Consider the following 27406-nt stretch of genomic DNA (forward strand, 5'->3'; position numbering starts at 1 on the left):
GGCCGCTTCACCGCCGATGGTTACCGGGCCGGTAGCCGATATTGTCACTAAGCCTATTCGATTTATTTCGAAGCCGTAGTCGACGGTGCTTCAGAGCGAAGCGCTCACGCTCATATGCCAGGATCTTTTACTTCTTACCGTTGTTGGCTCTACCCTCTCCGCGTAATAATTACACACTGAGATGAACATGCGCTGATGTATAATATGCGAACACGCTCGAGCAGGTGCGGTGTGCCGCGCACGCACTGCAGATGAACTTCACTTGTAAAGGAACTCATCTTGGTTCTAAACGTTGGATAGTGCACGTCGCTTCCCCTCAAACGAATGACACTATTCCCGCAGATATTATTTTTGCTTCAACAGAAAGTGCGGCCCACGTTTCGGTCGACCATGGAAGCGAGGAGGTAGAGCTGACTGCATGCAGCTTCGCGGTCGCTCGGAGGACTGCGCCGCGGAAGAAATGCCTCTCACATGCGCTTACTTTGGACGACACTCGCGCGACAGACGTGACTCGTGAAGTGGACTGTGCACGCTAAAGACATGGCGGCTCCTCATTCGCCGTTGTCTGACACGCAGTGCGCAGGCGGGAATTGGCTGCTAACATGAACAGGATCTTATATCCGGCAGTAGTTATCACCGAAATATTTGCGACGTTCTGTTACGACTCCATCAGTGGCCATATTTTTTAGAACATCTCGATTCATGCGGGTATAGCGGACCCGCCGCGCAATTTAAATCACCTCATACTCGTCTCAAAGCGGAGAATTCGCTAAACTCACACTGGATGATACAATATTTTTCACATAAGTTTACTAGAATATTTTCTGGAAGCGCGAGTCCATGCAATGTACTATACGCAGTATTTGTGCGAAAGGCACCTTCATGGGCATGCAGTGCCTAACTGTATACAAGTTTCACCTTTCAATAAATTTTTGGCATATTTCGCAGCGATTTATACGGCGGTACACGAAAAATTGGCGAGCTACATCCGCACAGCTGCATTTGCATGCGCACGCGACTGGGGAATGTTAGTTTGTTGTGCTAGAGTGCATAGGATAGCCTTCTGGGGTTTTTTACTTGTACACGCACTTAATTGTTTTATGTGTGGATTACTGAGAGGTGTTGCGCACACCAGAAATCCAGAACGTAGTATAGTGGTGCATTAATGGAAAATGAATTTGACACCATCGAGTAATAGGTTCTAAGGTTGCAGAGCTATGCGCAGATGCTAAAAGACAACGTATGGTCTATGAAGGATGCAACTTTTGGTGCAAGCTGGATTTTTAATTTTTTTTATTGCGCACATACAAAGCGGTTTCGCCTCAGTGTGGCAGTCGTCACGAGGAACTTAAACTGCTAAACTATGATATATTATCCCAAGAAAGTTAACGTAGAGTGGCCATTTGTCGAACATGAGGGTGTTTAACGATTTCTGAACTTTTTAGGCCAATGAAGCGATGTTATTACGAGGTACACCCACCGGCGTGCGCACTTCGCGCTGGCACATATGTACGTTCCAGAGGACGGTAATTTAAGTATGCAAATATTGTTTTTCAGACTTAGGCATTGCTTACCATGGATTTAGGAGAAAAGCGTGAACGATTTTGCGAAATCTAGAAACCTCGTGGGAGCTCTACTGCTCGCACTTGATTTCGACAGCATGCCGTTGCTTTTAATAGAGCATTAAATTAGATATGAACATTTCACGGCAAACGATTCGCGCATTTGTCCAAGGAAGCATTTTGTTTTTCATCATTACGGCCCTATTTTATGTCCACTTGAGGGCGAGGGTCTCTTCACTAATCCCCCACTGATCCTATGCAGCGTCTTCATTACTATTTTTGTGTGTTTGTGGCATGCACAAGAACGAAGAAAGCAGGTTGCGGTATCCCTAATGCGGACGACCTTGACGTCAAATGGCACGCCGTGTAGTGGTTGATTGTTGGCTAATGGAGTTTTAGAATTGTGTACGCAGACGTTGCGTTGGCTGGGCACGTACGCTATACTGTATTCGGAAAGTAACGTGCGTATACCAGTGTCTATTCTTTGACAGATGCGCAGTGGCAACAAACACAAGAAATTGTGCACACGAAGCTCTGGGTACCGAGTTTTAATAGTGCCTAATTTTAACCACTTGGGATTTTTTTAACGTGAACCGACTACATCACATAGAAGAGTTTTTACGCTCAGTTTCCCCTTGATGGTTTCCTAGAGTAACCACTACAAGTAGCTTGGAAACTATAAGCATGAAGTGTGTTTAGACATGCGTATAAAATTCGCATCCTTTTTTTTTTTCAGTAACGGCTGTTAAAACATGGCCGCACCATGTTCCTCGTAAATGTATCGTTCAGCGGAATCATTTTCGTTGAGAATGACTTGACTGGCCCGATCAGCTTCATAGTTCAACAGTACCTGCTGTGTCTAGCGTGTATAAGCATGCGAGAAACAGGTACTACTCACGTGTAAAAATAAGTATTTATTGTAAAAAAATACAAACAGCGCTAAAAGCAATGCTCAGCGCTGAAGGAAACGATAAACGTGACATCCGATATTCTGGTGCTTTTGATCGTTTTTGATGTTTCAATGATCGTTTCTTTTGATCGTTTCAATGTTTCTTCAGCAGCTTCCCGCCGGCATAACACCTGGGAAACAACTGGGTATTTCTCATTACACTCTGCACAAGACGAAGTATTGAGCATACCCAGTTGGGTATGTGAGGACTTTAATATAGTACATTGTCAAGCACAAAATAATCGTTTTGTACATCGTCAAGCACAAATTTCTCTAGAACTGTGCCAACCGAACGTTTCAAATTCTCTTGCACTTGATCGCAGTAGAAAGGCTTGTTGTCGTACTCCCTCCAAAACTCCGAGGTCAGGCGATGGGCGGGCTGCTGGCATGTCATCCTGACGAAAAAAAAAAAAGCAAGAAGACACATTCGACGTTATGTTATTAGATCACCTGCCCTTTTCGCCCATCACACAAAAACTTCTACTAGGGAAGCGGTTGTTTTCATTCTGTTGTACACCTTGTCGAATTTTGTTTAAATAGATAGCGTCATAGAAGTTGGAAATTACAAAAGTGTTTTCAGAAGCTCCTAATGAAGCTTTCTTATAGTATTTTAACCATAAACTTACCACAGTTATGAAAGAAAGCTTAACATCATTTCCTCAGAAATACTCGTCGACCTCCACGAAATAAATACATGCGGGCATTGAACATCTGACCGAAGATGACTGACTTTGTTGAGCTTTTCCATGAAACTTCCAGTTTTTTTAGAAGTGAAGCTCTGTTTCGAATGTCGGCTGCAAGTGAAAACCACAGCACAGTCGCAATTTGATGAGAATCAGGTACAAGGAAAGCAGTTTTACAATAGACTCACGATTCATTCGTTAAGTAAATAAGATTTTTAGATGGGAGTGAAACGCAAAAAAAAAAGAAAATGAATAAAAAACACAAGAAGAAAGATCGTACGCTCAGTTACGGCATTGTAAACAACACCACGGCCGGTGTTGCTGCTGCTGCTGCTGCTGCTGGAGACCCTGCAAGGTGTGAGCTCCTGGCCAGTTGCTCGATAAAACTGCGCCTGGCTCTTGTGTCAGAAGGTTTTGTCACCTCCAAACGTATTCAAATTCTGTGTATACTATCACGAGGATGAACAACAATTATATCCCTTATTACGACTGCTGTATGAATTTCACTTCTCTGTAATAACATTAACAATGATCAATCCAACCTAAATAATAAGCTGCCAACGAAAACAACAATACTTTTATACAACCACGGTTATATATCGCTGTTGCATCGAATGACATGATGGATGAGAGAACAAAAATGCCATCAACTAGCTAACGTCTAAATTACATATGACGCATTACTTTACCTTCATCGAGATCAGCAATTTGCACAGGCACCACAGCTGGTGCATGATGCACTGATGTACTTGTCCACACTTCACTTGGCACTGCGTAAGACCAATGGGCAAATGTGACCCGAAACCACAGAAATCAGTGAAGGGGCAGAGTAAATACGCAAATGTATTCACGAGCATGAATGAGACTGGCTTTAAAACTTGTTAGAAATTAGGCAGCAAAACGCGTTTTAAAGACTGTCGCTATTCAGAAAGTCAAATTGCTGATTTTTCCTCCTAAAAACAAGAGATGCCGCTAGTCGTATCTATGAGCGCCTGATTAAATGAAACGGTACTAACGTCTTCGGTACTCGTAAGTGCAGTTTTATTACTTTTTGATTGGGGGAAAACTTAACGACCTACCATGAAAGGATGTCCTATCATCATTCAACTGCTAGCAAAAATATGCTTCCTTTGATTGCCGCATTGTATCATTGACCATAAATGCAGAGGACAGTTACTAGCCGAAAGATAAGAAGCCATGCGAGAGCTAAAATTACACAGCTTGTCAAGCAACACGAATTGATTATCTCAGTGACACCTGTCAAGAGCGACGAAAGCCTCTGAACTGTACGAGAGTTCACAATAAATGCGATCAGCACGACAACACGTGCGCGACTATAGAGACGGATCACGATTACAACAAAGATAAGTACTCGTACGTATACTCGTATAGTTATTTCAAAAGCCGGCAATAGAATATTCTGGCAGCTCAATACCATCATTCATATATATCAGCGCAAGCATGCAACAATGTGAACGCTAACAGCACGAGCATATATGTGAAGAAAGAAGAACACTCACCCAGGCGGGTACGATGCGCCGGGCTGTGTCCGCAGTGTGGGCACCAGCGAAACAGAAATGGCGCGAAAGCGTCGTGTAATCCTGCGTCAACTGCTTGCGTGTAGCCATGGCACGTGCAAGGGGATGTCGCTATGTCCTCGCAAAACCCCCTTAATATTGAGATAAGAGAATGTTTCCATGGCGGCCGAGTACCGGCTCACGCGGCACGCTCAACAAACCACACCAACCTATTAAACATCCGCCGCTGTCGTGGAATGCGCTAAAACTAACCACTCGCCCACTCGCGCCAAAAACGCAACCCCCTTCCCGTCGCACAATATCTTCGAACTCTTGTTTTTACCTCCTTCCTTTCTTTTCTCTGCGCAAAAACAGCAGAAGCGGAGTGCAACGGAGAGCGTAGCAGCCCCTATTCTCTCTCACGCACGCAAGAGAGAGCGCATAGTTAGCTCCATGCGTATGCCTCCTCGCAGCATAGCTCGCCTTTGCGGCTGACGCTGTCGGCGCATGCGTATACACCGACGCTTGCGCCGACAAGTTGTAACATGCGGGAGCATACGTTGAGCTGTAGCCAGGATTCTCACTTACGCGGCCCACACCGACGCGTGACTAATACTGCAGGCCGTCTATAAGGCGGCGGTGAAGGGTGCACGTTTTTTATATACACTTGTCACGGCTAACTCCTTGTCGAAGGCCTACTATAGCCGGGAGTTTTCCTGAGTTTTGAAGCGTCCCGCCTACAGGGCATGAGTTAGCCAGGATTTGATTAAGAGTGTACGCCTATAATACCGCCCCTCAGAGCACTACTGGTTTTTCACCCTTCTTCCTGTTGTACGGAAGGCACCCGTTGCACACCATTGACACGATACTACCCTACAAGCCGGATCCATCTGATTGTGCGCCTATTTCTGACACAGCCCGGCTTGCTGAAGAGTGTCGCGAGCTTGCAAAGGCCTTTACAACGCACGAACAAGAGCGGCAGAAGAGCCTTCGCGGTGGCACCACCACTTCTGAGTCCACGTTCCTCCCCGGAGCGCTCGTATGGCTCTCGGTCCCTACCACTGCAACCGGCCTCTCTTCAAAACTACTGCCGAAATACGAAGGCCCCTACCGGGTCGTCGAGCGCACATCCCCGGTCAACTACCTGATCGAACCCATTGAACCAGCTTCGGACATGCGCCGTCGAGGGCGCGACATAGTCAACGTGGAGCGCCTCAAGGCCTACTATGACCCACTCATATATAGTAACGAGCTGTTAGGTCGCCGGACGGCTCCCTTTTCGTACCCGGGGTAATTGTGGCGAAGCAATTGGTACTGCTTAACGGTTGCGCTCTCCAGCGGCTCCTAGTGGGTCGTCCTCTTCTAAACACCGCTCGCGCTTGGAGGCCGTGCTTTTGCCTTGACTGTCGCCATAGTGCATTGTCGCCGAGTGCCGTCCAATAAACAGCTTAACAGTAGTAAGTGTAAGGTAAATGTGAAGAAAGAAAAGTGGACAAAAAGATAGTTTGCCGCGGGCAGGGACCGAACCTGCGACCTTCGAATATCGCGTCCGATGCTCTAGCAACTGAGCTACCGCGGCGGCCATCCCTCCGTCCACTTTATAGGGTACATATGTTCATTTAAACGTGGGAGCGTCAGTCAGCGCCGCCAGTAGCCATGACGGCGAGTGTGGAACACTCTTTTTCTGCCTGTTGGCGTCACGTAGCACGTGAACTTATTACGAGCTGGCAGCTGCGAGGGATTATTGCTCATCTTCCAGCTCGTAATAAGTTCACGTGCTACGTGACGCCAACAGGCAGAAAAAGAGAGTTCCACACTCGCCGTCATGGCTACTGGCGGCGCTGACTGACGCTCCCACATTTAAATGAACATATATACCCTATAAAGTGGACGGAGGAATGGCCACCGCGGTAGCTCAGTTGGTAGTGCATCGGACACGTTATTCGAAGGTCGCAGGTTTGGTCCCTGCCCGCGGCAAGCTATCTTTTCGTCCATTTTTCTTTCTTTACATTTACTTTATACTTACTACTAAAAACATCCCCTATACTTTCCTTGGCATTATTGTCTGTTAGTGCTCATTATTATTCAGAACTGAAAGTGATTTATAGTCCCTAAATGGACTAATTCACCACCAAAGCTGTGATCGAGTCATACCAAAGCACTCGGCTCAGCGGTGGGAGGCGGGCGGGCCCGTACCCTGACCATGTTCAGCCTCTAGGATGAACAACGGCCTTGCAGGGTGCGTCCTCGTTACGCCGGGAGACCGTGGCTGATGTGGTGTTGTCTGCCAACAATGACCGTAGAAGCGCGGGTTAAAGCCGTGTGATCTGGCGAGCTCTGCACGAGCGCTAGATGGAGGACGCTGGTGGTGAAAGTTCGGGGGCGTTCATCCGTCTAGCGTGTAGCGAGGTGCCGCGGCAGTTCGTCCTGAACCACCGTCCGCGACTGCCGCCGTGACTGCACGGCGAAAACATCACGGAGTAACTCACCCGCAAGGGTGGGCCGCTGTCTCCTTATGGCTTGCTCTTTATAATTTAACTGCTCAGTTTCTGTATGTTTGGTTCGTTGAAGTACCTTGAACTGAAGGACCACGTCCTTGTCAGTCGGTATTGGATGTCTTCGGCGACTTTCGAAACCAGATTGGATATACTTGCGTGGATGCTCGCGGACGATTAATTTAGTTCGCGAGGATTGTCTAAGCATGCGCAGCAGTTTTTTGCATTTATGATGTAAACGGTCGTTCTTGCGTTCCACCAACCTACGAATGGGTCATAAAAAATTGGTTGAGACTAATGGAATTTTCTTCGTTGACCTTTCGGTAATCTTTTATTACGAGAAGAGAGAATGAAGGTGAAGGTTGGGAAAAAGGTAAATAGTTTTGTTTGTATACAAGTTGTTTAAAACAGTGAATTTTCAGAAAACGAGACCATCGACATTACAGTCGGCTAACTAAAAATGAAACATATCAGAAATGCGCAAACTAAACTTCATAATAAGTCTAAAGCGAAGGAAATTGCTGCGTTACAAATCTTTGTCAATCACAGCGTAACCTGCCAGTTAGACACATTGCGAAGCTCTCGTGAACAGTTTACCAGTGTCAAGTAAGTTATAAATTTGTATTATTGCATACAGTTAAAACTCGATATAGCGAAACCCTATTTCACGAAGTTCCCAATCTAACGAAGAAATTTCGATTCCCCAGCAAATACCTATAGGGCTCTGTGTTATCACCAACCCGAATTAACGATCTATAGCTTGGCCACGAAATCCGATTTAACGAAGTTTCCCAGAAATAGCCGAGTAAAAAAGCGTTGATCTCCTTCCAATTTCGCAGAGACGAATTTTTCTTTTAACGTGTGCACTAACGCTATCGCATTAAAACGTCTAGGCGCCTTACCCACGGCCCTAGCTTTAGTTTGACGAGGCTAGACGCCGCACCCATACATGGGGGCAATGGACTCGTCAGTCGGTAGCGCTCTCGGGCCCCGGTTGCTGGATTAGTTTCGTGATTTCATGGCATCAATCGCCTCCTGGAAACTTTCTGACTCGGCTGTTCGCACAATCACTTCATTCGTTCGCCGCATCTCCGCATATCCTTCACGTCATTGCTTCACGTAACCCTCTTTCTGGCCTGCATCGCCCGGACATGATGCCCCCTATTTGTCCGAGTGACATGGGAGGCTCCATGTCAGGGCCGTTCACGTGCCACCCTCGTGGACTTTTCACACGCGCACGAGTAGACTGATGGCAAGAACCATGGCCTGGTAGCTTTTGGTTGTTGCTACGTTATAATTTTAGATTTCGAGGAGCCTAAAAATTGATTTCTCGAGTTTACGAACTTGCAGATTTAACGAAATAATTCGAGTGTCCTGATCACTTCGTTAGATCGTGTTTCGACTGTATATCGGAAACTAAAATTTGTCTGCTTTGCATCCTCTAAAGGCCGTGTAGCTTACCGTGCTTCGATATCTGTTTTTGTTTCATGATTGCTCCAGGAGTAGTCATCCTGTCGAGTACGTCGTCAAACCCTTTCCTCCAGACACGTGTGGCACATACCCATTTACCACGGGCCGCGGCACGCGGGTATGCGCCACAGGTGATTCACAGTTTACAGTGAAACCTCGGTGATACGATCACTGCTCATACGAATTTCGAGGTGATACGAATTTTTCGTTGGTCCCGGCCAAGGCTCATTGGCCTGCAATGTAATGGAGTACGGCTGTTGCGAACCGATTTTCATCCAGCGACGTTTCGTACGAACGTACGCTACGGCCCAGGTGCGAAGAGGTGCTGTCCGCGCTGTGGCGGAAGACGCGCCAAGGACGTGCGAGGGCGGGAACGCAAGTGTGGGCTTGAGCGCCACACCGCGAAATTGTCAGAATCACGGTGTAAGAAAAACAGTTTTCTTAAGATCGGAATAAACCTTCAGAGACGCGTCACGGCCTCCGAGATTGTGTGCGCGAATCTTTGAGGCTCTTATATGCCTCCGTGTGCCTTCGCGTTCATATTACCTAGGACGTTTTACTGTGTTTACACGTGCCTGCCTTGTGCATCAGACAGCCTATGAAAGGTGGACGAGGACCGAAAGAAGGCGAGGACGGTCTTGGCGAAGGAGTCAGGCATCACAACATCAACATGCGCGACCGTTGAGGTCGAACTTGTGCGGGCACGGCCGTAAATCTCCCAAAAAACGTCCCCAACACCTCCGCGATAACAAAATCATAACACAGGAGCGTGGTTCTGTAATTTTGTGGCCTTGATTAATCGCGTCAAAGCACTTCTTTTTTTACTTTCGCTGCAGTACTCCGGTGTGATGCAAAAAAAATAAACTAAATTTGGTAGGGGCTACAGCTGTCGCGGGTCACAACCCACCGGGTTCAATAATTAAATACGCGCGTACGGGCCATATATTTACGAGTGCTGGTATGATTACCGCCATCTAAAACTTAACTGACAATCATTCAGTGTTCTTCCTGACGTTGCTGCGGCCCTGAAAAACAATAAATGAAAATGTACGCCAGCTGTATTTTGTCACATGCTAATTTTGCATGCTTTCTGGTGATACGAATTTCGGATGATACGAATATTTTTGGTGGTCCCGCGACATTCGTATCACCGAGGTTTCACTGTATATCTATACCAAGGAATGGCGAGAACAGGCATTGGTAATATAATTGCGAGAGTGTTAAGAAAAACTAACACCGGTCGCGTTTATCCGACGAATGCAAATAAAAATTAGGGTCAAAGCAGGAATCGAACCCAAGCATTATGCGTGGCAGTCGGCTATACTACACAGAGCCACGCCAGGTTTAGAAACTGCTTTGGAAAAACACCCTATGCAGGCGTAATGCCGGTGCAACGTCAATTGTGGTTGTGGTGCTGGCTAATTTTACAAGAAAACAATAAACCCTACATATGTACTCCTACGATACAGGCGTCATATCAGATTAACGTTGGTGGTTCCAGTGTTGGCTTCGTTTTCATAGCAGTCTAATAAACATCACACTTGCATTCCTATGATTCAGCAAGCTATATTGAAACATTACTCGACCCCGGAGGAATATAACGAAAGTTACGTATGATAGTCACATGATTGCACCATAAAGTGCACTTAGTTTCGATAACACTGACGTACGTACTCTATCGTTAGGGCGATGTTACGTCGCACCATAAGTTACCCTCTAAACGCCAGTGTTGTCGACGGGCCTGGTAATACCACGATGTGCACACAGCTACTACACTTTCAAAAACACGTCGACCCACCTGGCAACGCTTGGCCCAAAGCCATAAAATACAGCATAAAAGTACTTGCTGACTGCTTCGCATCAAACTGATTCCAACAAGGCGTGGGATCTGCCGAATTTTTTGACAGATCGGTCATCACATCCCCTTGTAGAGTGTCCTGTAAAAATTAAACCAGTATTGTATAAGTACAACGATGCCTTTGACCTCTAAAGGGAGGTCAAAGGCACTGTTTTTCGTTGTTGTTTTTTTTTTGAAGGTGGAGGGGGTCTTGGCCGACGGAGACAACAGAAGGGTGTCGTCGCTTTTCATATCGCTTTATGGCGGACATTTTAGTACACAGAGGATTCAGCGGCTTGGTATGCCGGCGCCTGAAGCACACGTCCCTTGATTGCCCTTACGCGGGATGGCTTTTCTCATGACCCGCTTCTTCGTGAGATTGAATAAAAGAAGACACTGTAAATGGTTCAAATATTTCTGGCTGAATAGCGTGTAGTTATAGCGAGGATCTAGCAGGGGACGCTGCTTGGAATCATACCATGCGCGCTTCAGCGCATTGAATGTAGAGCGTTCAATTAATGAATTAATAAATCCGTACCGCGCTCTACCCACAAACCATACCATGTGTAGTCTGTGGGTAGAGCCCACTCCATGTGTGATGCCCGCTCTCCGAAGCGTAGTTCCCGAAATGCGACGATCTTCAAAGAAGTTAGCTACCTGTTTGTCCTCAAAGAAAGAAACCAACGAATCTGTTGGCGCGTATTATAATGAATTTCTTATTGGTAAACTGGTGAATTTGTCCCTGCTTTTTTCACATTGCAGCCTTCTGAGACGATATTTTCGTAGCCCAGTGCAATAGCCATCACATATGTAGCCCAGTGTGATTGCAATTCTTTTTTTTTTCAGAAATGTAGTTCATACAGTAGGAAGTGACAGTCAGAATAACTTAGGAATTAATTGAAAGTAATCAATAGAGACCGGATTTTAGGCAAATGCCTATTTTGTTCCTTGCTCTCCTATCGCGCCACTTTGATATGTGAGCATGAATTAGAGGTTAAGAAGGGCTGTTATAGTGTTTTCATAGTGCCTATAAATGCCTATTTTTGGCGTTTGTACGTACCTAAATGCTCACAAATGCCTATAAATGCCTATTTTCGAAATTGGTGCTTGTATTAACACTATTTAGCCTCAAGTTGCGCTCCCGGGAGCAGTTTGAGAGCGTTATTCACGCTAGCGCGCAACACTGAATGTTCGAAACTATGGGGTTCAACCTAGTCCTGTAGTTCAACCAACTCCCGGAAACAACTGCTAGCAGCCGTGAAGTGGGACACGCACATTCGCCGCCGCAGAGACATGGCGTGCGCGGTTCGCGAATGCGAGACCGTGGAGCAGAAAGGAGAGTGAAGAGCAAAAAAAGAAAGGAAAATATGATGTGCACGCGGCTTTTGTTTTGTAAGTTAACTTGTAAGGTGTTCACTGCATCAGCGTAGCCAGAAATTTTTTTCCGGAAGGGAGGGGGGGAGGAGGCGGGTTTCAACCATACTCTACGCATGTTCGTGAGTGCGCTTGTATGCATGCGTGCATATATACGCATGCAAAAAAAGGTTCTGGGGGGGGGGGGGGGGGGGGAGGGGGTGAACCTCCTCTCCCCCCTGGCTACACCAGTGATTCACTGCGAGGGGAGAAATTGGCTCTACGCGATTCGACCCGGACAATAGGAGGAATCCCTCCCTTCTGGTGTTTTATCTATCTGTCTATCTGCTCGTGCACTGCATGCCCTTTAAGTCATGCCGAGAAGACATCCAGGAGTGTGTTGGATCGACAGTGGAATCTTGACTCACCGTGCAGAAAGAGACCGTGCTGTGCGAACTGTGAGGGACAAAGCACATTGCACGGCTACGTTCAACTGTTTAACACCTGTGTGCCATCTTAAGCAGTGACATTTTGTTTTCCTTTCGTAGATAGAGCTCGCGCACGTGTTCGTTTCAAATTATTTGCATTTATGTGAAAATTTATTGTGCCTACATTTACTATCTTGGAAGCCTGAAGCGTTGTTTTGCCTGCCTATTTTTGGCGCCTAAAACGGGCTTTTTTAGTGCATAAAAATCCGGCCTCCAGTAATCAAGTGCCGCTGTGTTAATTTCATCTCACTTTGTATATTCTACAAATGCAGCAAAGAAAATATCTGACCTGGCAATTTCGCTCTTTGCCCTGAAGGAGTCACTATCACCGACTGTACCTACTTGCATTAGCCATTAAGTGACCCACTATCGCAGTTTGAATGAGCTCAGAAGAACCATCTGATTAGGAGGATCGCGCGACCCGAGTTGCCGTCATGAACTATCAGTGCTGCAGGCCTGACACACGACACCGGATCTTGGAGTCAATAAATTTTTCTGGTCGCCACGACGAGATGGCGCCACAGACATAGGAATAGAGCCCAGCCTTTGTCGATCAATAGCTTAAAGGGGTGGTTCCATCAAATTTCGAGGCTATAACAAGCATGTTGTGGGTTTCCTCTGTATGCAAGGACACTCCACACGAAGGGTCGGACACAGCAAACGTTTGGAATATATTTTAATTCACTTCCAAAGTGTACCTAAATGCCCATTCTCCCGATCAAAACCCATCGCTAGCGCTCCAACACTGACGTAGATCTGTAGGATGGGCAACGAAAGTTGTAGTGACGTCACACCAGACCTGCTGTAGTGACGTGAGTGACCTCTGGACCTCCGCCACCTCCGCAACGTACGTACCGGCTGTAGTGAACTAGAATATATTCTAGTTCACTATAATACCGGCAAAGCATCGGTTGCTACATCACTCGCCCAGTTTCGATCGCTTGCTGGCTAAGTGCGTCACAGCCTTGTGTGGTCACGTGACCAAGCCTCCTACACTTCTACGTCACTGCCCAACCTCGGCGCCCAGAAACCAAAACCGAAAGTTGTCCACATCAAAAGGCGATATTAAATTATTTAGCGTGAATACATGAATCTTGGTACGTGCATCATGCTTCCTGGAGCTATAGGAAACGCTTACAGCAAAGAACGCGCAAGCCACAAACATGGTGGCACCACCCCTTTAAATGCTAGCGAGGAGGCTGATGAGTTTTGTTGGAACATTAACGCGACAGCGTTAACGAGCTCCTTTCGTAGTAATCCCGGTTTCGGCGTCGGCGTCGGCGTCGTTGGTTGTGCGCGAAAAATTAGCGTTGTCCGAGAGCGAGAAATCGAGAAAGATGCAAATAAAATAAAAAATAACAATCTTCGGCTCGAGTAAGAGTCGGACCCAGGACTTCTGCGTGGCAAGCAGGTGTTCTGCCACAGAGCCACTCCATTGACTGGATCTGACAAAGAAAAAAGGGAAAACCACTATATGAATGTCATATACTGGGAGAAGTCTCCTTAAAGGGACACTAAAGGCAAATAACAATTTATGTCAGAGTGAAAGCTCAATGTATGACAACGTCTAAAACGGCAATATTATCAACAGCAGTGCCCTACTTACAGAGAAATTAAGCTAAATGCATCACAGGATGAGCGACACGAGTGGGACATTTTGGAAGTGATACCGATGACGTGAGAAAGTTCGACTACAATTAATCACTCGTAATCAAACTAGCTGCAATAAAAAAAAGAACCCTCCGTCCATCAAGAGACGTAATGAAATGCTGTTTGTTCGTTTCTGTTTGATTCATGGAAAAAAGAATCTGTTTGGCGTTGCCATGGGGAACGGCGCGCCTGGTTGAAAGGTTCCGTTTTTATCGAACTGCGCTTCGCCCGGCACCCTGCTTCGCGCACGCGGTCGCGTTTCAGTGGTACTTTCGATATCGCGTACTGCCGCGTGTGTTTTGCGCGCTAGTGAAAGTCGCTCTGGGAGAAAGTTCGACAAAATGCTGCATGCATGTGATGTTGCCGGATGCCCGAATGGCGCACGCCGCCAGTGCATGCCACCGCGCACTAAAGGCGGGCAACGTTGGGCATGGCAGCAGTGACGTGTGAAACACCGCTTTCAGGCGGGAGATTTGAAGTGCGCTAACGCGATGCGGACCAAAAAAACGTGATTTTATTTCAAAATAAGCACTTCCTTGGCACAAAAATAGCACTACGAGGTTACTGGACCGTTATTTCCACAATTAACGTCGACTTAATATTTGCCTTTACTGTCCCTTTAACGCATGAAACATTGCGTGGCAGAAGCGTAGGATCGCGCCAGGCGTCAGAGCATGTGAATTGCGCAACGAGTAGGTGTTTTAAAGGGCCACCCTTTACAAAGCACTCAGACATATTTATTCATCATCATCAGCAAAAACATCAACAAAGAGAGCAGCTGCATGTTCGCCTGTTGCCTAACGAACGCGTAGCGGGCCTTTCGCCGATTCGCAAAAGGAAGAATTATGGCGTACCGTGGAGTTTCTCACAATAAAAGCTAGAGCGAAATCTGGCGCCACCGTTTACGCGAGTTTCTTAAGGGGCACCGTTGCCGTGATGGGAATAACAGTTTATGTGTCTGCGAGGCTTATGTTGGCTGGTGTTGAGAGAGGCTTCGGCTAAAAAGCGGATACGACTGCGCAAATAAAGCTTCTCCAAAACAAAACTTTTACAAACGGGTCTTATTCTCGCGCATTATATTCTAGAATAAAAGTCCACTGACTTGTACACCATAACCAAATGGAGAAAGAAAGAAACAGACGACAAACAGTCGCAGAGTGAACACTGGCATTGTCGTCTGCCTTCCAAGTGTAGCGGCCGTTCATTACGTTTTTCGCTTCATAAAATTGCACATCAACGCAGAAGTTTTCAATGTTAAATAAAACTTGCTTCTGTGTAATGATAAAAGAGAAAGAGCTTACTACGTGCTCTTTCAGTACGAAATCGACCATTTTGACGCAAGTAACGCGTTGAAGCCATAGACGCATCTTCGAGGTGTCCGGGCTCTTCTTGAACGATGCCAATCCGAGCCAAGTCCGAATCTCACATATCCCAGCATTCCCATGCTTACAACAGCTCGCAGTTGCAGTTTTCCCTTGAGGTAATTGTAAAACACTCTATGTGGCGTATATAGACCAGCTTTTTCTTAGCATCGTAGCGCGAGTGTCAGCCGCGCCGCTACTCTCGACACCAGGCACCGCCTGCTGGTGCAGACGACGGCGGAGGCTGCTGATGGCGGGAGGTGATAGCCGTGCTTGCGTCGCGGGTTCGCTTGAGTCAGTGCTTTCAGAGCTGTTAGAAGGTAGCGGACTCAGGAGCTTGCTTGCCGCATACTCGGAACGGCAGTGCAACAATCGTCCGGGTGGCACACTGCGCCGTCGTTGGGTGCACGAACAACGAGCGGAAAAGGAAGCGGCTGATGCAACAGACCTGCGCGACGATCACGAGGACACGAGCGGCTTGTGTTTGTGCAGTGTGTATTCTAGACGTTTGCAAGGCCCTTGATTTCAATAAGTAATAAGTAGAGACCGGATTTTAGGCACATGCCTATTTTTTTTCCTTGCGCTCCTATCGCGCCACTTTGATATATGAGCATGAATTAGAGGTTAAGGAGGGCTTTTATAGTGTTTTTATAGTGCCTATCAATGCCTATTTTTGGCGTTTGTGCCTAAATGCTCACAAATGCCTATAAATGCCTATTTTCAATATTGGTGCTTGTATTAACACTATTTAGCCTCAAGTTGCGCTCCCGGGAGCAGTTTAAGAGCGTTATTCATGCTACCGCGCAACACTGACTGTTCGAAACTACGGGATTCAACCTAGTTCTCTAGTTCAACCAACTCCCGGAAGCAAGTGCTAGCAGCCGTGAAGTGGGACACGCACATTCGCCGCCGCAGAGACATGGCGTACGCGGTTCCCGAATGCGAGACCGTAGAGAGCCATCAGCAGAAACGAGAGTGAAGAGCAAAAAAAGAAAGGAAAATGTGACATGCATGCGGATTTTGTTTTTGTAAGTTAATTTGTATGGTGTTTACTGCATTAGCGTAGCCAGAAACTTTTTCTGAAGGGAGTGGGGGGGAGGGGATCGTGTTTCAACCGTACTCTATGTATACGCTCGTGAGTGCGCTTATATGCATCCGTGCATATATAAACATCCAAAACTGAAAAGTTTCAGCTGGGGGAGGGGCTGTTGAACCACTCTCTCCCTCCTGGCTACGCCAGTGATTCACGGGCAGGGGAGAAATTGGCCCGGCCAATAGGGGGAATCCCTCCATTCTGATGTTTTAGCGATCTGGCTATCTGCTCGTGCTCAGCCCTTCTCAGTCATGCCGAGAAGACACCCAGGAATGTGTTTATTCGACAGTGGAATCTTGACTCACAGTGCAGAACACGGGAGAGACCGTGTTCTGCGAACCCTACGGGACACGGCACATTGCACGGCTATGTTTAACTGTTAAACGCCTTTGTGCCATCCTAAGCAATAATATTTTTGTTTTCCTTTAGTAGATAGAACTCGCGCACGTCTTCGTTTCAAATTATTTGCATTTATGTGAAAATTTATTGTGCCTATATTTACTATTTTGGAAGCCTAAAATGTTGTTTTGCCTGCCTATTTTTGGCTCCTAAAACGAGCTTTTTTTAGTGCCTATAAATCCGGCCTCTAGTAATAAGTGATCTGGTGCTCTTGAATGGAGGCCATATTTTCTACCTATTCCAACGGCTGCACTGCAGGTGCGTGGGTTTGTTAAATCTGCTGGATGAAAAAAATAAACTTAATTACTAGAACGACAACGACGAATCTTGAAATGAGAAAGACAGTATCCATGCACCTCACCAGATATTTTCTCAAACTGCGAAGCCAACCAATAAATGTTTCTCAATTTTGCCTGAAAACTTACAGGCGCCACCGCAGCTGCAGACTGGAAACAAGTTTCAGTTATTAACATGCGCGGAAATTTCAACGCGCCGGTGTTTAAGCTTGCTTCCCAAATGCAAAATGCGGCCACCCCGGCTATAAATTTGTTCAAAAGATGGCTGATCCCTCGGTCATAGGAATCGGTATAACGCGAAAATGAAACCAGTCGTCACAGAAGTAGTTATTGTCCTGTGTGTACCTGTTCGTTCGTTTCGTGCGTCCTGCTTTATGTTTCAGCAGTGCGCTTCAAGTATCGAGCTGTGATGCATGATAGTTTGCGCTCGTCCTGTGTGCGTTCTTTTCGTGCGTCCTTTGGGCTCGAGAGACGCGCTGGCAATTTCGAGCTGCTTTCCGTTCTTCGCGTTACATTCCAATTTGTTGCTATCGCATTCATTGCTTCGCCGTTGCGGCGAAACTGTGACTTTTTTAATTAGTTGAGAAAGCTGGTTGGGACAGCAGGGTAATCTGAGCTCTTCCTGCGAAGTGCCTGTTGCCGCTTTGAGATTTCCGAAAAGCAGCCTCTGTCAATTTTAGCGTAATGGTGAGATCTGACAAATTTCGCCGGCGAATCGAAACCGAAACGCTGAAGAGTGCTACTGCCATATCTTCCTAGACTTACAGAATCAGTACAGAATATCAACCATCGATGTACTTCGTTTCGTCGGTGTGCGGGCTGCGATTCCGCTTATAGCATGCATGGAGCACGTGGGCTAACAAACGCGGAAAAACTAACATCACTGCAATTACTATCAGAAACAATGACATCACTCTCGTCGTCCGCTAGTTGCCCACGCCGACACATCATGCTCGCTTTCGCCGCCGAATCCGGCATCATTTCACCACTCCGCTAGAATTGCCAAATGCCATTTTTCGGAAATCTCGAAGCGATAATGCGCTCTCCGCAGTAAGGCCTTCGATCCTCCCATATGACCCGACCACGTGTGCTCTCTAATCAAAAAGTTTTTCATTTTATTTATTTTTTTCTAATTAATGCTGTGATTATCGTCTCTAGTCATGTTTAGATGTCTGCCGCCGCAGAGATTCAATTATGAAGGCAGCGTGAAATTATCTCATTTTCCCGATTTTTGTCGATTTTCGGTCACATTTATTCAAACACCCAGTATAGCCTCTTCAAATGAAGTTCTTTCTTTCCGGTCTCGTTGTGGGTAATACCCACCCTTTGTCGTGCCTGCAACCGTCACTCATAATCAGCTTGCGGCAGCGTCATGGTAACTCCGAGTAATTCTGCCTCCAGCCGCCCATACTGAGGCTAACGTGGTTAAATCAAAGATGGCTAAAAGAGCACACGGGTAACAATTTTTGCTGAATGCAACTTTTGTAGGCGATGATGGATGACTTGCACGTATTTTATCTAACAACCTTAGCCACGGTTGTAATGTAAGTGCCTGCGATGCGTCTCTAGTTCGAACTGGAATCTCCAGTGTTACCTTAGGAAACAGCCTGTGTTTGTTTTGTTTAGTTTGAAGTGGAGCGCACTGTAGGGGCTCGTGCTGTCGTATGCTGTCGTACGCTGTCATCGCTTGGCGTAACGCAGGCAAGACCACATATAGCATAGCCATCTGTAGCATATTGAGTGCGCGCTCGTGTCAAGGAGAAGCCTTCTCCTTCTTCTTGTTCTATGGGCGCCTTGATGATGATAGCATAGCTAACGCCCAGCTTAGCGCGGACACCCGATCCATATAAGCCAACATGGTGCAGGACTCCCAGCCTCAACCCGTCCTCTGTCACAAGTATAGTGAACTATAGTCACAAGCCTCCAGGCAGCTGGATTACAAGGGCACGCCACAAATTGAGCGCACGCTCGCGCCAAGGAGAAGTCTTCTTTCTCTTGTTCTTCGAGCACCTTGATGATGACATTAGGTGCGGAGAACTTTAGGGGCCCGGGATGTCGTATGTTGTCGTATGCTGTCGTCGCTTGGCGTAACGCAGGCAAAACAACGTATAAAAATAGAACAAAAAAGAGGAAGCAATCAAGAAATAGAAAGAGAGAGAAAGAAAGGAAAAACATAGGAAGAAAAATAGAAATAAAGACAGGAAAAAAGACAGAAAACACTGGTAAATAGTTCAAGAAAGAAAGAGAGAACCAAAGAGAAACAAAGAAGGCTGCCCAGCTCCGCACTTTCTTCAGGCTTGGCACCATTTGTGCGAAGATGCCTTAACTTTTTTTTTTCAGTTTCTTATTGACATCATCCGCATGGCCCACAGCCTCTGGCCGGGAAAATTCCTAAAGAGTGCCGTCATTTCATCTATTCTATTATAAACCGACACTCTTTATTCAATCGCGCGCGAGTTATTTCTACAGTTCTATTTGTTGGAGGAGTGCCTTCTCAGTCTTCGGCTGCAGGCGCCGCAATTTTACGCAGTAAGCCTTTGTTGCCATCCAGCTGTACATAGTCGCCTGAAAGGAAAAAAAAAGAATGAACGCTAGCTCATCATGTAGATGAGTATCTAACGCAAGTATAGACTATGGTCATTCGCATTGCTATTTTGTTGTATTATGTTTTGTTAGTGTACAATTTTCTGTTTTTCTTTTTTCACTACCATATTCCGCTACCTAATTACAAACACCAGCGCGTAAGCAGCAGAAGACACAGAGAAAACACACAGGGCTAGCACTGTCTAACAACTAAAGTTTGTTCAACGAAGGGGAACACGCGAAAAACCACAGCATGCGAGAGCAGTATTCTATGCCACGTGTAATAAGTTGCTGATAATGTGTGGCTTGCAATCTAACAAACGTACGGACGGTTCAGATGCAAAATCTTCACCCATCATTTTGATAAAAAAGGCATCCGCGAGGTCCCGAACCATTCTTTATTTGTTCTTCATTATAATGACAGTGTTATTAGAGAAAGGATTGCACCCACCTGACCTGCAATGGGCTGAAACATGCGAGATCGGCACACCATGTGGGTGCAACACTTTCTTTAATAACACTGTCACTGTGCACTTTTTACTCTCCCATGTATATAAAGGCCCGTGCCAAAAGCTTTCATCGCGCCAACCTGCCTTTCTTCTACATTTACATTCCCGTAAACTTGCGGGAAATTGCGTAATCAAAAATACAACTGCCAGATATGCGATCGTGTGCGTTTCACAAGTGGTCTGCTTCCACCCTCCTCATTTGTAGAAGGAAACACATGTGGCCAATACAAGTGCTTCTTGAAGCTCACGCACTTCCCGATTTTAGCGTTTAGCGTCGAGCTTTGCATTGGCAACGCTGTTTGCCGTTTAAATTTATGTTCAGCAATAGGTGGCCTGCAAAATGAGTCGCCATAAAACAGTTTTCTCCCCGAGTCCCAGACACTTATCTATAAGTCTTTTTGTAATGTAAGGGCCTTTTGGGACCTGGAAACACGCCTTGGTACCCATGTTTTCACACCACACAATCGAACGGCACGGCTACGACGTCACAAGATAGCAACAATTTGTTTCATATCGAGGCACCAAAGAAGCAGCCAAAAACTACTCAAGTAGCCAAGACGTTTTTCCTGCCGCGAGCGGTCCAAAAAAATTACACCATTTTCCGCTAAAGGGGACCATGAGGCGATGCGAAGCCGGAGCACTTGCACGATCGCGTTCTGTTGGCGTTCGCTGGGCATGCTACCGACCTCGCGTCGTGGAACGCGAAGAGGAACACTACGCGCGTCGTGTCTTTCCTCTAGCCTAGCCGTTAATTCTCACAGGGCGAGCGGGGAACGCGGTCGACAGGCGCGCGTGAGGGGGGCAGCGTAGGAGGGAAGAGGGGACGGGCATGCGCTGGTGCTCATCGCAGCGTTGCGCAGGAGAGAATTTTTGCATGTCGAGCCCGCATTTCAGAGGAGTCAACCGAAGCAAGCGCTGGACAACGCGCTCAGCGCTTTACCCGCTTTATATTCACACTTGAAGGAGAGGAGACTAGAGGAGGAGAGCAGCGCATACGCCGCGAGAGCAGAAGTGAGAACGCAGGAGAAGCGCAAGCAGGTGCTGGGAGAGAAGTAAAGAGAGTAACGCGCAGCTGTTGGAGAGAGGGAAGGAGGAGAGTTGTGCATGCTTAGTGTTAATGCGGACGCCAAGGCCAACGCCGCGGGACATACCTCCGAGCAAGAGATGCTTCGCATTTAAAAAGTAGCCAAAGTGGCGCAAAGTAGCCAAACCTGGCAACCCTGACAGACGTACACTGCGCAGTACATGGTTAAAGATCTTAGAAATTGTGCTTATGCTTGCGGGAAACAACACGAAGAGGCTATTCCAACGAAGCGAAGGTACGCACCGGTGGAAAGCATCGTGGTGATGCCTTCGACCCCGACGATGCATGGGAGGCCGTACTCACGAGCGACGACAGCACCTGCAAGGAATGCGATAACAACTGTTGCTATCTCTTGTCGCAGCTGTTGTGTGAATGACTATAGTTACGTGGTAAGGGAGCGCATGCCAACAGAGTGAGTTTCACACGGTCTTTAAAGAAGACTCCGCTTCGCTGAAGTAAAATAACTTGTTGCTGGGCTAGTTGGCAAACCATTTCAAAAATATTTGAGCGCAAACACACGGAGCATTCCCACGCGCTCACATCCACACGTGCCACATGATATATACATATTTCAAGCATTCATGCGATGAATAAATAGTTGGAAGTGAGCGCTGTACGTGTTAGGTGCCTGCATGTGTGGGTGTGCGCGCGTGTGATTGTGCCGTGCGTTTGCGCTTCGCTGAAGCGTTGCTTGCATACAGCCTCGCGGTATGATGGTCTTATCACAGCGTTACCGTGTTGCCTTTGCCGTTTCCGGTTGTCACCACTGCGCACGCGCCAAGTTTACGAGCCTCGCAGGTTAGACTACCGGTACAACGTAACAACGCGGCAGTGCTCACTCTGTCTGTTTCCCCCTAAATTCTTCCTTATTTGCTAAGGCCAATGAAGAATCTATTCCTCTGAAAACAACTTGCCAAATAACATTGTAGTCTATAGCGCTGACATCATTTGAAGATGCACGTGTTTCGTGCTTATGCAGAACTTACCATGAGATAGCGGGCCTCCAATTTCAGTGACGACTCCAGCCAAGAGCGGGAAGTACGGCGTCCAACCGGTGTCGGTGGCATTCGTTATGAGTATCTCGCCCTTCTGCGCATGCGAAAATATTGGTTCAGGGTGCGTGTTTTTCGAGGAAGCATAGGGTATGTATCGTCTCTCGCAGTTGCTTAAAACCGAACAGCAAAAGAGTCACAATTTTCGTTCTCTCTTATGGGCAAACGTGGCGATTATCTTGATGCGGTCGTATACCCGCATACACCGAACCACGCTATATCAATTTATTTTCAGTAGCCAACAGTTGTAACACCCACTTGGAAATTCGATGCGAAGCATATAGCAATATATTACGTGTGGTCTGTTGAGAAAGCATGCATTCACTTTTGATATATTAAACGCTGCGCTTTCTAAGGCATATTTTTGGCACATGCTTCTTAGAGACGGCGTTCAATCTGAAGCAATACGAGGAAGATGTGCGGTAGCTGGTGCACCGATTTGCGCTTCGGAAGTAAGCTGCAGTAAACGCATTACTACGCCACAGACTATTTAGTAAGCATTACAGTGACAGAGTTGTGCAAATGTGGGAAAATATACAGTAGCAGTTAAGTTAACCGCCGTGCATCGAAATGTACAGCGTGGGCCAATATACTGAATTACGATTATGTTCAGCTATCGCTTGCTCTCTTTCAGATTAGACATATCCGTGTTGGACTACGCTGCCCGGAATAGTTTCACGGAAACCATGGCGTAATTTGAGACAAAAGAACAGAATATTTATTTTTATACCTTTCGTTCTAAACCATTAGCACTGCAGCAGTATCTAGTCGATCCGCTATTCTAGTCAATATATTGCCACATTGAAAATTTTCAAATATGCGCTCAATATTTGAGAAAATATTGGGTGAACATATCTGCACCTGATTTACAAGTTAAAACTGTAGTGCAACTACACCCATTGCCATTTTACTTGCGTCTATTAAATGCTACTTACAACAATAGAGTGCTTCTCACAGTAGTCAGGATCGCATTCCACGCCGTGGCTTGTCGCAACATCTTGAGGACATTATACCTTTGGCACGGTCGATACCTTTCCCGTTAGCGTATTTCTTACAATAACAAAATTTTATTCCACAGTACCTATATTTTCGAAACTACAATAGCCTTAGGGTGATCATATTACGAACGTATCTCAGCATAATTTATGTTCGATCAAGGGAAGAAGGGAATTTTAAGGGTTCGTTTTTTTCTTTGTTACACACAAACTTAATGAACCGGCCATCCCTCCATCTACTTCACAGGGTATATCTGTGCATTCTGTGTTAGTCAGCGCCGATCGCAGCCATGGCGGCAAGTGTAGAAAACTTTTTTTTTGCCTGTTGGCGTCACGTAGCACGTGAACGTTTTAAGATTTGGCAGCTGACCCATAATCCCTCGCATGCTACCTGAAGACATTGAGCCTGCCACAACAAGACCCTCGCTATGAATGAAGGAGAGATGGGGAAGTTTAAGGGCTCGTGTTTTCTTTGTTAGACACAATATTAATGAGAACTAACAGACAATAATGCCAAGGAAAGTATAGGGGACGTTATTTGTAGTAATTATGATATAAATGTGAAAAAAGTAAACTGGACGGAAATATAACTTGCCGCCGGCAGAGACCGAACCTGCGACCTTCTAATAACGCGTGATTAGAAAGTTGCAGGTTCAGTCCCTTCCGGCGGCAAGTTATCTTTTCGCCCGCTTTACTTTCTTCACAATTATATCAAATTTACTGCAAATAACATCTCTTATTCTTTCGTGGCATAATTGTCTGTTAGTTCCCATTAATATTATGCTCGATCAGTAGCATTGCGCATTGAGGTGTTGTTCTCGTGTTACCTGAATAAGGTGGGCCTCTTCAAACGACGGCACCACGCGAGCTTTGCCTTCAACAACGCCCTGAGACATCGGACTTCCTGCAGAGAAGGAATGCCGTGCGGCAAACATAATCTTAGACATCATTTTTGGACATTTTGGTATAGCGCACTTGAAATAATCCCTGTTTTATAGTAGATATTTTGTAGTAGGATTTCTCGGAAACACCGTACTCAATCGTAATGATATTTTGTGATTTTATCCCTACAGTGACTTTGGGCATGACACCCCGTTTGCCGCCTTTTATACTGTGAGTCAAGATCCCTTTTCGTGTTTCCTTATATTGTCGGTCGCCTGCAGCGATGTGCCGAAATTCATCATTAGTTTAACGTGTTCATAATGAACGTTTTTTTTTTCGTTTACAATAAAGGAATACAAATATGGTCCATTTGTTCCCAGTATTACTCAAAGCATCTACACCTCTTTTAGGGCGGCTCTTCTTCGATGGGCTATGTTCAGGTGGCCTTTACTCTCGGTGTAACATGTGTAATAAGAAGATAATCACCATTCAGTGGTTAAGGAGCAAGGCATTCACCAGTGGCACGCTCTCTTGGTGTGAAGGGCGAGCGTTGTTCGCGAGCTGTTGGCGCAGAGCCTGTTGGACTGTTTTCGCTGTGCCGGCTTCCTGCCTGCTACCCGAAGTCGATTAATAAGCCCCTTTCCAAAGCGGTGTAGGTGCTGGCTAGTAGGAACGATGACCAGTGGAGATTGGGCCGTGCTTTCCTGGGCGGTGCCTCGCTCGGTAATCTGATCAAGCATTGTCGGGGAGGTGGGCAGCGTCCGGCGTCGGAGATCTAGGTTTAAGTAGCCTGTCTGCTCCACCACTTTGGAAGGTGGTTTATTGATCAACGTCGGGTAGCAGGTAGAAAGCCGGTACAGCGAAAGCAGTACAATAGCCTAGGCGCCAACAGCTCGCAAATAGCACTCGCGCTTCGCACCAAGAGAGCGTCCCACTGGTGAATGCCTAGCTCCTTCACCGCTATATACAACCTTTTATTTTAGTCATAGAAGAGAGGGTTATTACATATAGCTGATCACTGAGGTGTGCAAAAAAAGAAGAACTACGTGCGAGTAGGTGTGCGAGCAATTTTTCCTACAGGTGAAAGCTACAGCTCACCTTTGACAAGCATATGGACAGATTACTGAGAGAAGTTTTGACAGCCTCTCCATGGCAGCAGAAGCGCCTAGAGAAGCTCCAGCTATACGACGTCATTCGAGTCGTACGCAAATAAGCTTCCGTGGCTTATTCCTTGGCGATAAACAGAACGCTTTTGATGCCGTTACATCAATACCTATCAAAATTAGAGTTAATGACTTCGTCTACGCTTTCGTTGTTTCCAGACGACGAATAATAAATAATTGTCCCTGAATCTAAAGACAAACATCAGGCGCTGAAAATGATTAATCAAAATGTGAGGTACCGTGTCTCGAAGCTCACTTCCAAATTCACTACCCTTGAAGTTTTCTAACAAGAAACGCGTCCGGTTCTCTATAGATGTCAAAGAAAGTTACGATAATAGATCGCTTTCCCTTCAACTGATGGTGCTGTTTACGCTGAAACACTTGAGTACTTTTTGTATTTCCGATTCACACCGTAATAACAAACCAGTCGTCCATCCAGCGTATGTAACGCTCGGTTACACAAAAGTGATAGTTCACGCAGAGCATGACAGTAGCCACTGGTAAAAATAAACAGAACTTGCCTTTCACTTCGAAGTCCCCTTCAATGTGTCTTTTGATGCGTTCAATCTGAAAGAAAGACAACAAAAAATTGTCGAAAGAAATAATAGAAAACGAGAGTTCTTTAACATTAAAATTAAATTCTTCCTTTTTCCATAAAATACCTACATCCCCACGGCGAATTACCCCCTGCTTTTGTCCATAATGTGATAAAAATTTCTACGTTACTGGGGTGTTATAGCCACTGCAAAGAGAGCGACGTGCCTATAATCCAAAAACATATTATTTAAGCATTTGTATCTCTCATAACAAAGCACGAAATTGAAGTACAAGTTATTCTGCCTTAATTGCAAAATACAGTTTAGCCACTTTATGGTGCACACCCTTGCAATTTTTCAATAATGTCGCGCGAGCGTTGATCTCTGCACATGGTAGCGCCTAACATAGGCGACAAAAGTAACAAGATTTCACCTATGATGAGCAAGTGCATGCAGAGCACACACTCATGATGGAGTGCCGTCTGCTGCGCCGTTTGCTTAGAGATCATACGCAATACCAGCCTTATCTGTGCTATCATGCGCTCAGAAAGCCGGTGTGAAGCTTGTCGTCGTATCGCGGATCTTGTTGCTTCTCGCCAATATTAGAAACTACCATATCCTGGGCTCGACGCTCGCGCGATGTTATTAAAAAATTGCAAAGGTGTACATGTTATCAACTCATCATTTGCTGTAAAAACGAACACGTGAAAGGACCGGGGCATTCCTGAAATATTATTAAGTCGACCCTGATGAGCAGTTGGTTTGTTGAAGTTTGGTGCAGTAAAAATGGTCGCTGAAATTTTAATGTGCTAGCATCACTTGAGTCCCGAGTATTTCTGTCAGTGGCCCTTTAACAGCCAAGGCAGGAAACATCTGTTTTTCGTGAGCGAATCGACGTGTATGGTCTTTGATAGAAAGACATTCTCCAGGCAAAGGCTACAAGCTGAGCAAAGAAAAATGCTTTCATTCATTTATACATCTTAGTACACATTTGAATAACAGAGAGCTGAGCTAGTTGGTAAGTATTCATTCTAAAAAGACAGGGCGTGCAAACAAGGACACAAGAAAGAAGTCAGGACACCACAAACGCCGACTAACAACTGAAGAGACGCACAATGGCTGAAAAGGAAAGAAGGCACGAAAACTTATCTGCGCATACCCATGCAACAGGCGAACCTATCAATCCGGCACGCGTGGCGGTCTACGTTGAAGATAACTGTTAAGACATTTGATTAGTATGGATATTGAAGACCTGTATTATTCTTTGCCACATGAGGAGTTGTTAAATTGAGTTAATGAATGTATTAACGAACAAGCGCACCAGAAGGTTTTCACCGATAAATGTGGTGTTTCTACCGGGGCATTTCTAGAAATCCTTTCCATGTATTTAAAGTCGACGCTTGTAGGTTGGAAGGAAGGCGTTTATGTGCAGAAATCAGGGATATGTAT

The 27406-nt window shown here is 46.0% G+C and overlaps 1 protein-coding gene and 1 non-coding gene across 2 annotated transcripts in view; both read right to left on the minus strand.

The window, feature by feature from the left end:
• Nucleotides 1-6217: 6217 nt before the first annotated feature.
• Nucleotides 6218-6290, minus strand: Trnas-cga (transfer RNA serine (anticodon CGA)). The gene has a single exon. It is a non-coding gene; the product is annotated as a tRNA-Ser (tRNA).
• A 13304-nt stretch (nt 6291-19594) lies between these two features.
• Nucleotides 19595-27406, minus strand: part of LOC119385613 (uncharacterized phosphotransferase YvkC) — a 156698-nt gene continuing 148886 nt past the window's right edge. The window contains exons 34-38 of the mRNA XM_049414037.1: nt 25939-25988; nt 24204-24276; nt 22316-22418; nt 21573-21647; nt 19595-19718 (exon numbers count right to left, since the gene is read on the minus strand). Coding sequence (XP_049269994.1) covers nt 19648-19718; nt 21573-21647; nt 22316-22418; nt 24204-24276; nt 25939-25988 — 372 coding nt within the window. The 3' untranslated portion in view covers nt 19595-19647. The remainder of the gene's footprint in view (nt 19719-21572; nt 21648-22315; nt 22419-24203; nt 24277-25938; nt 25989-27406) is intronic.

The sequence above is a fragment of the Rhipicephalus sanguineus genome, chromosome 3 (assembly GCF_013339695.2).
Source record: "Rhipicephalus sanguineus isolate Rsan-2018 chromosome 3, BIME_Rsan_1.4, whole genome shotgun sequence".
NCBI lineage: Eukaryota > Metazoa > Arthropoda > Arachnida > Ixodida > Ixodidae > Rhipicephalus > Rhipicephalus sanguineus.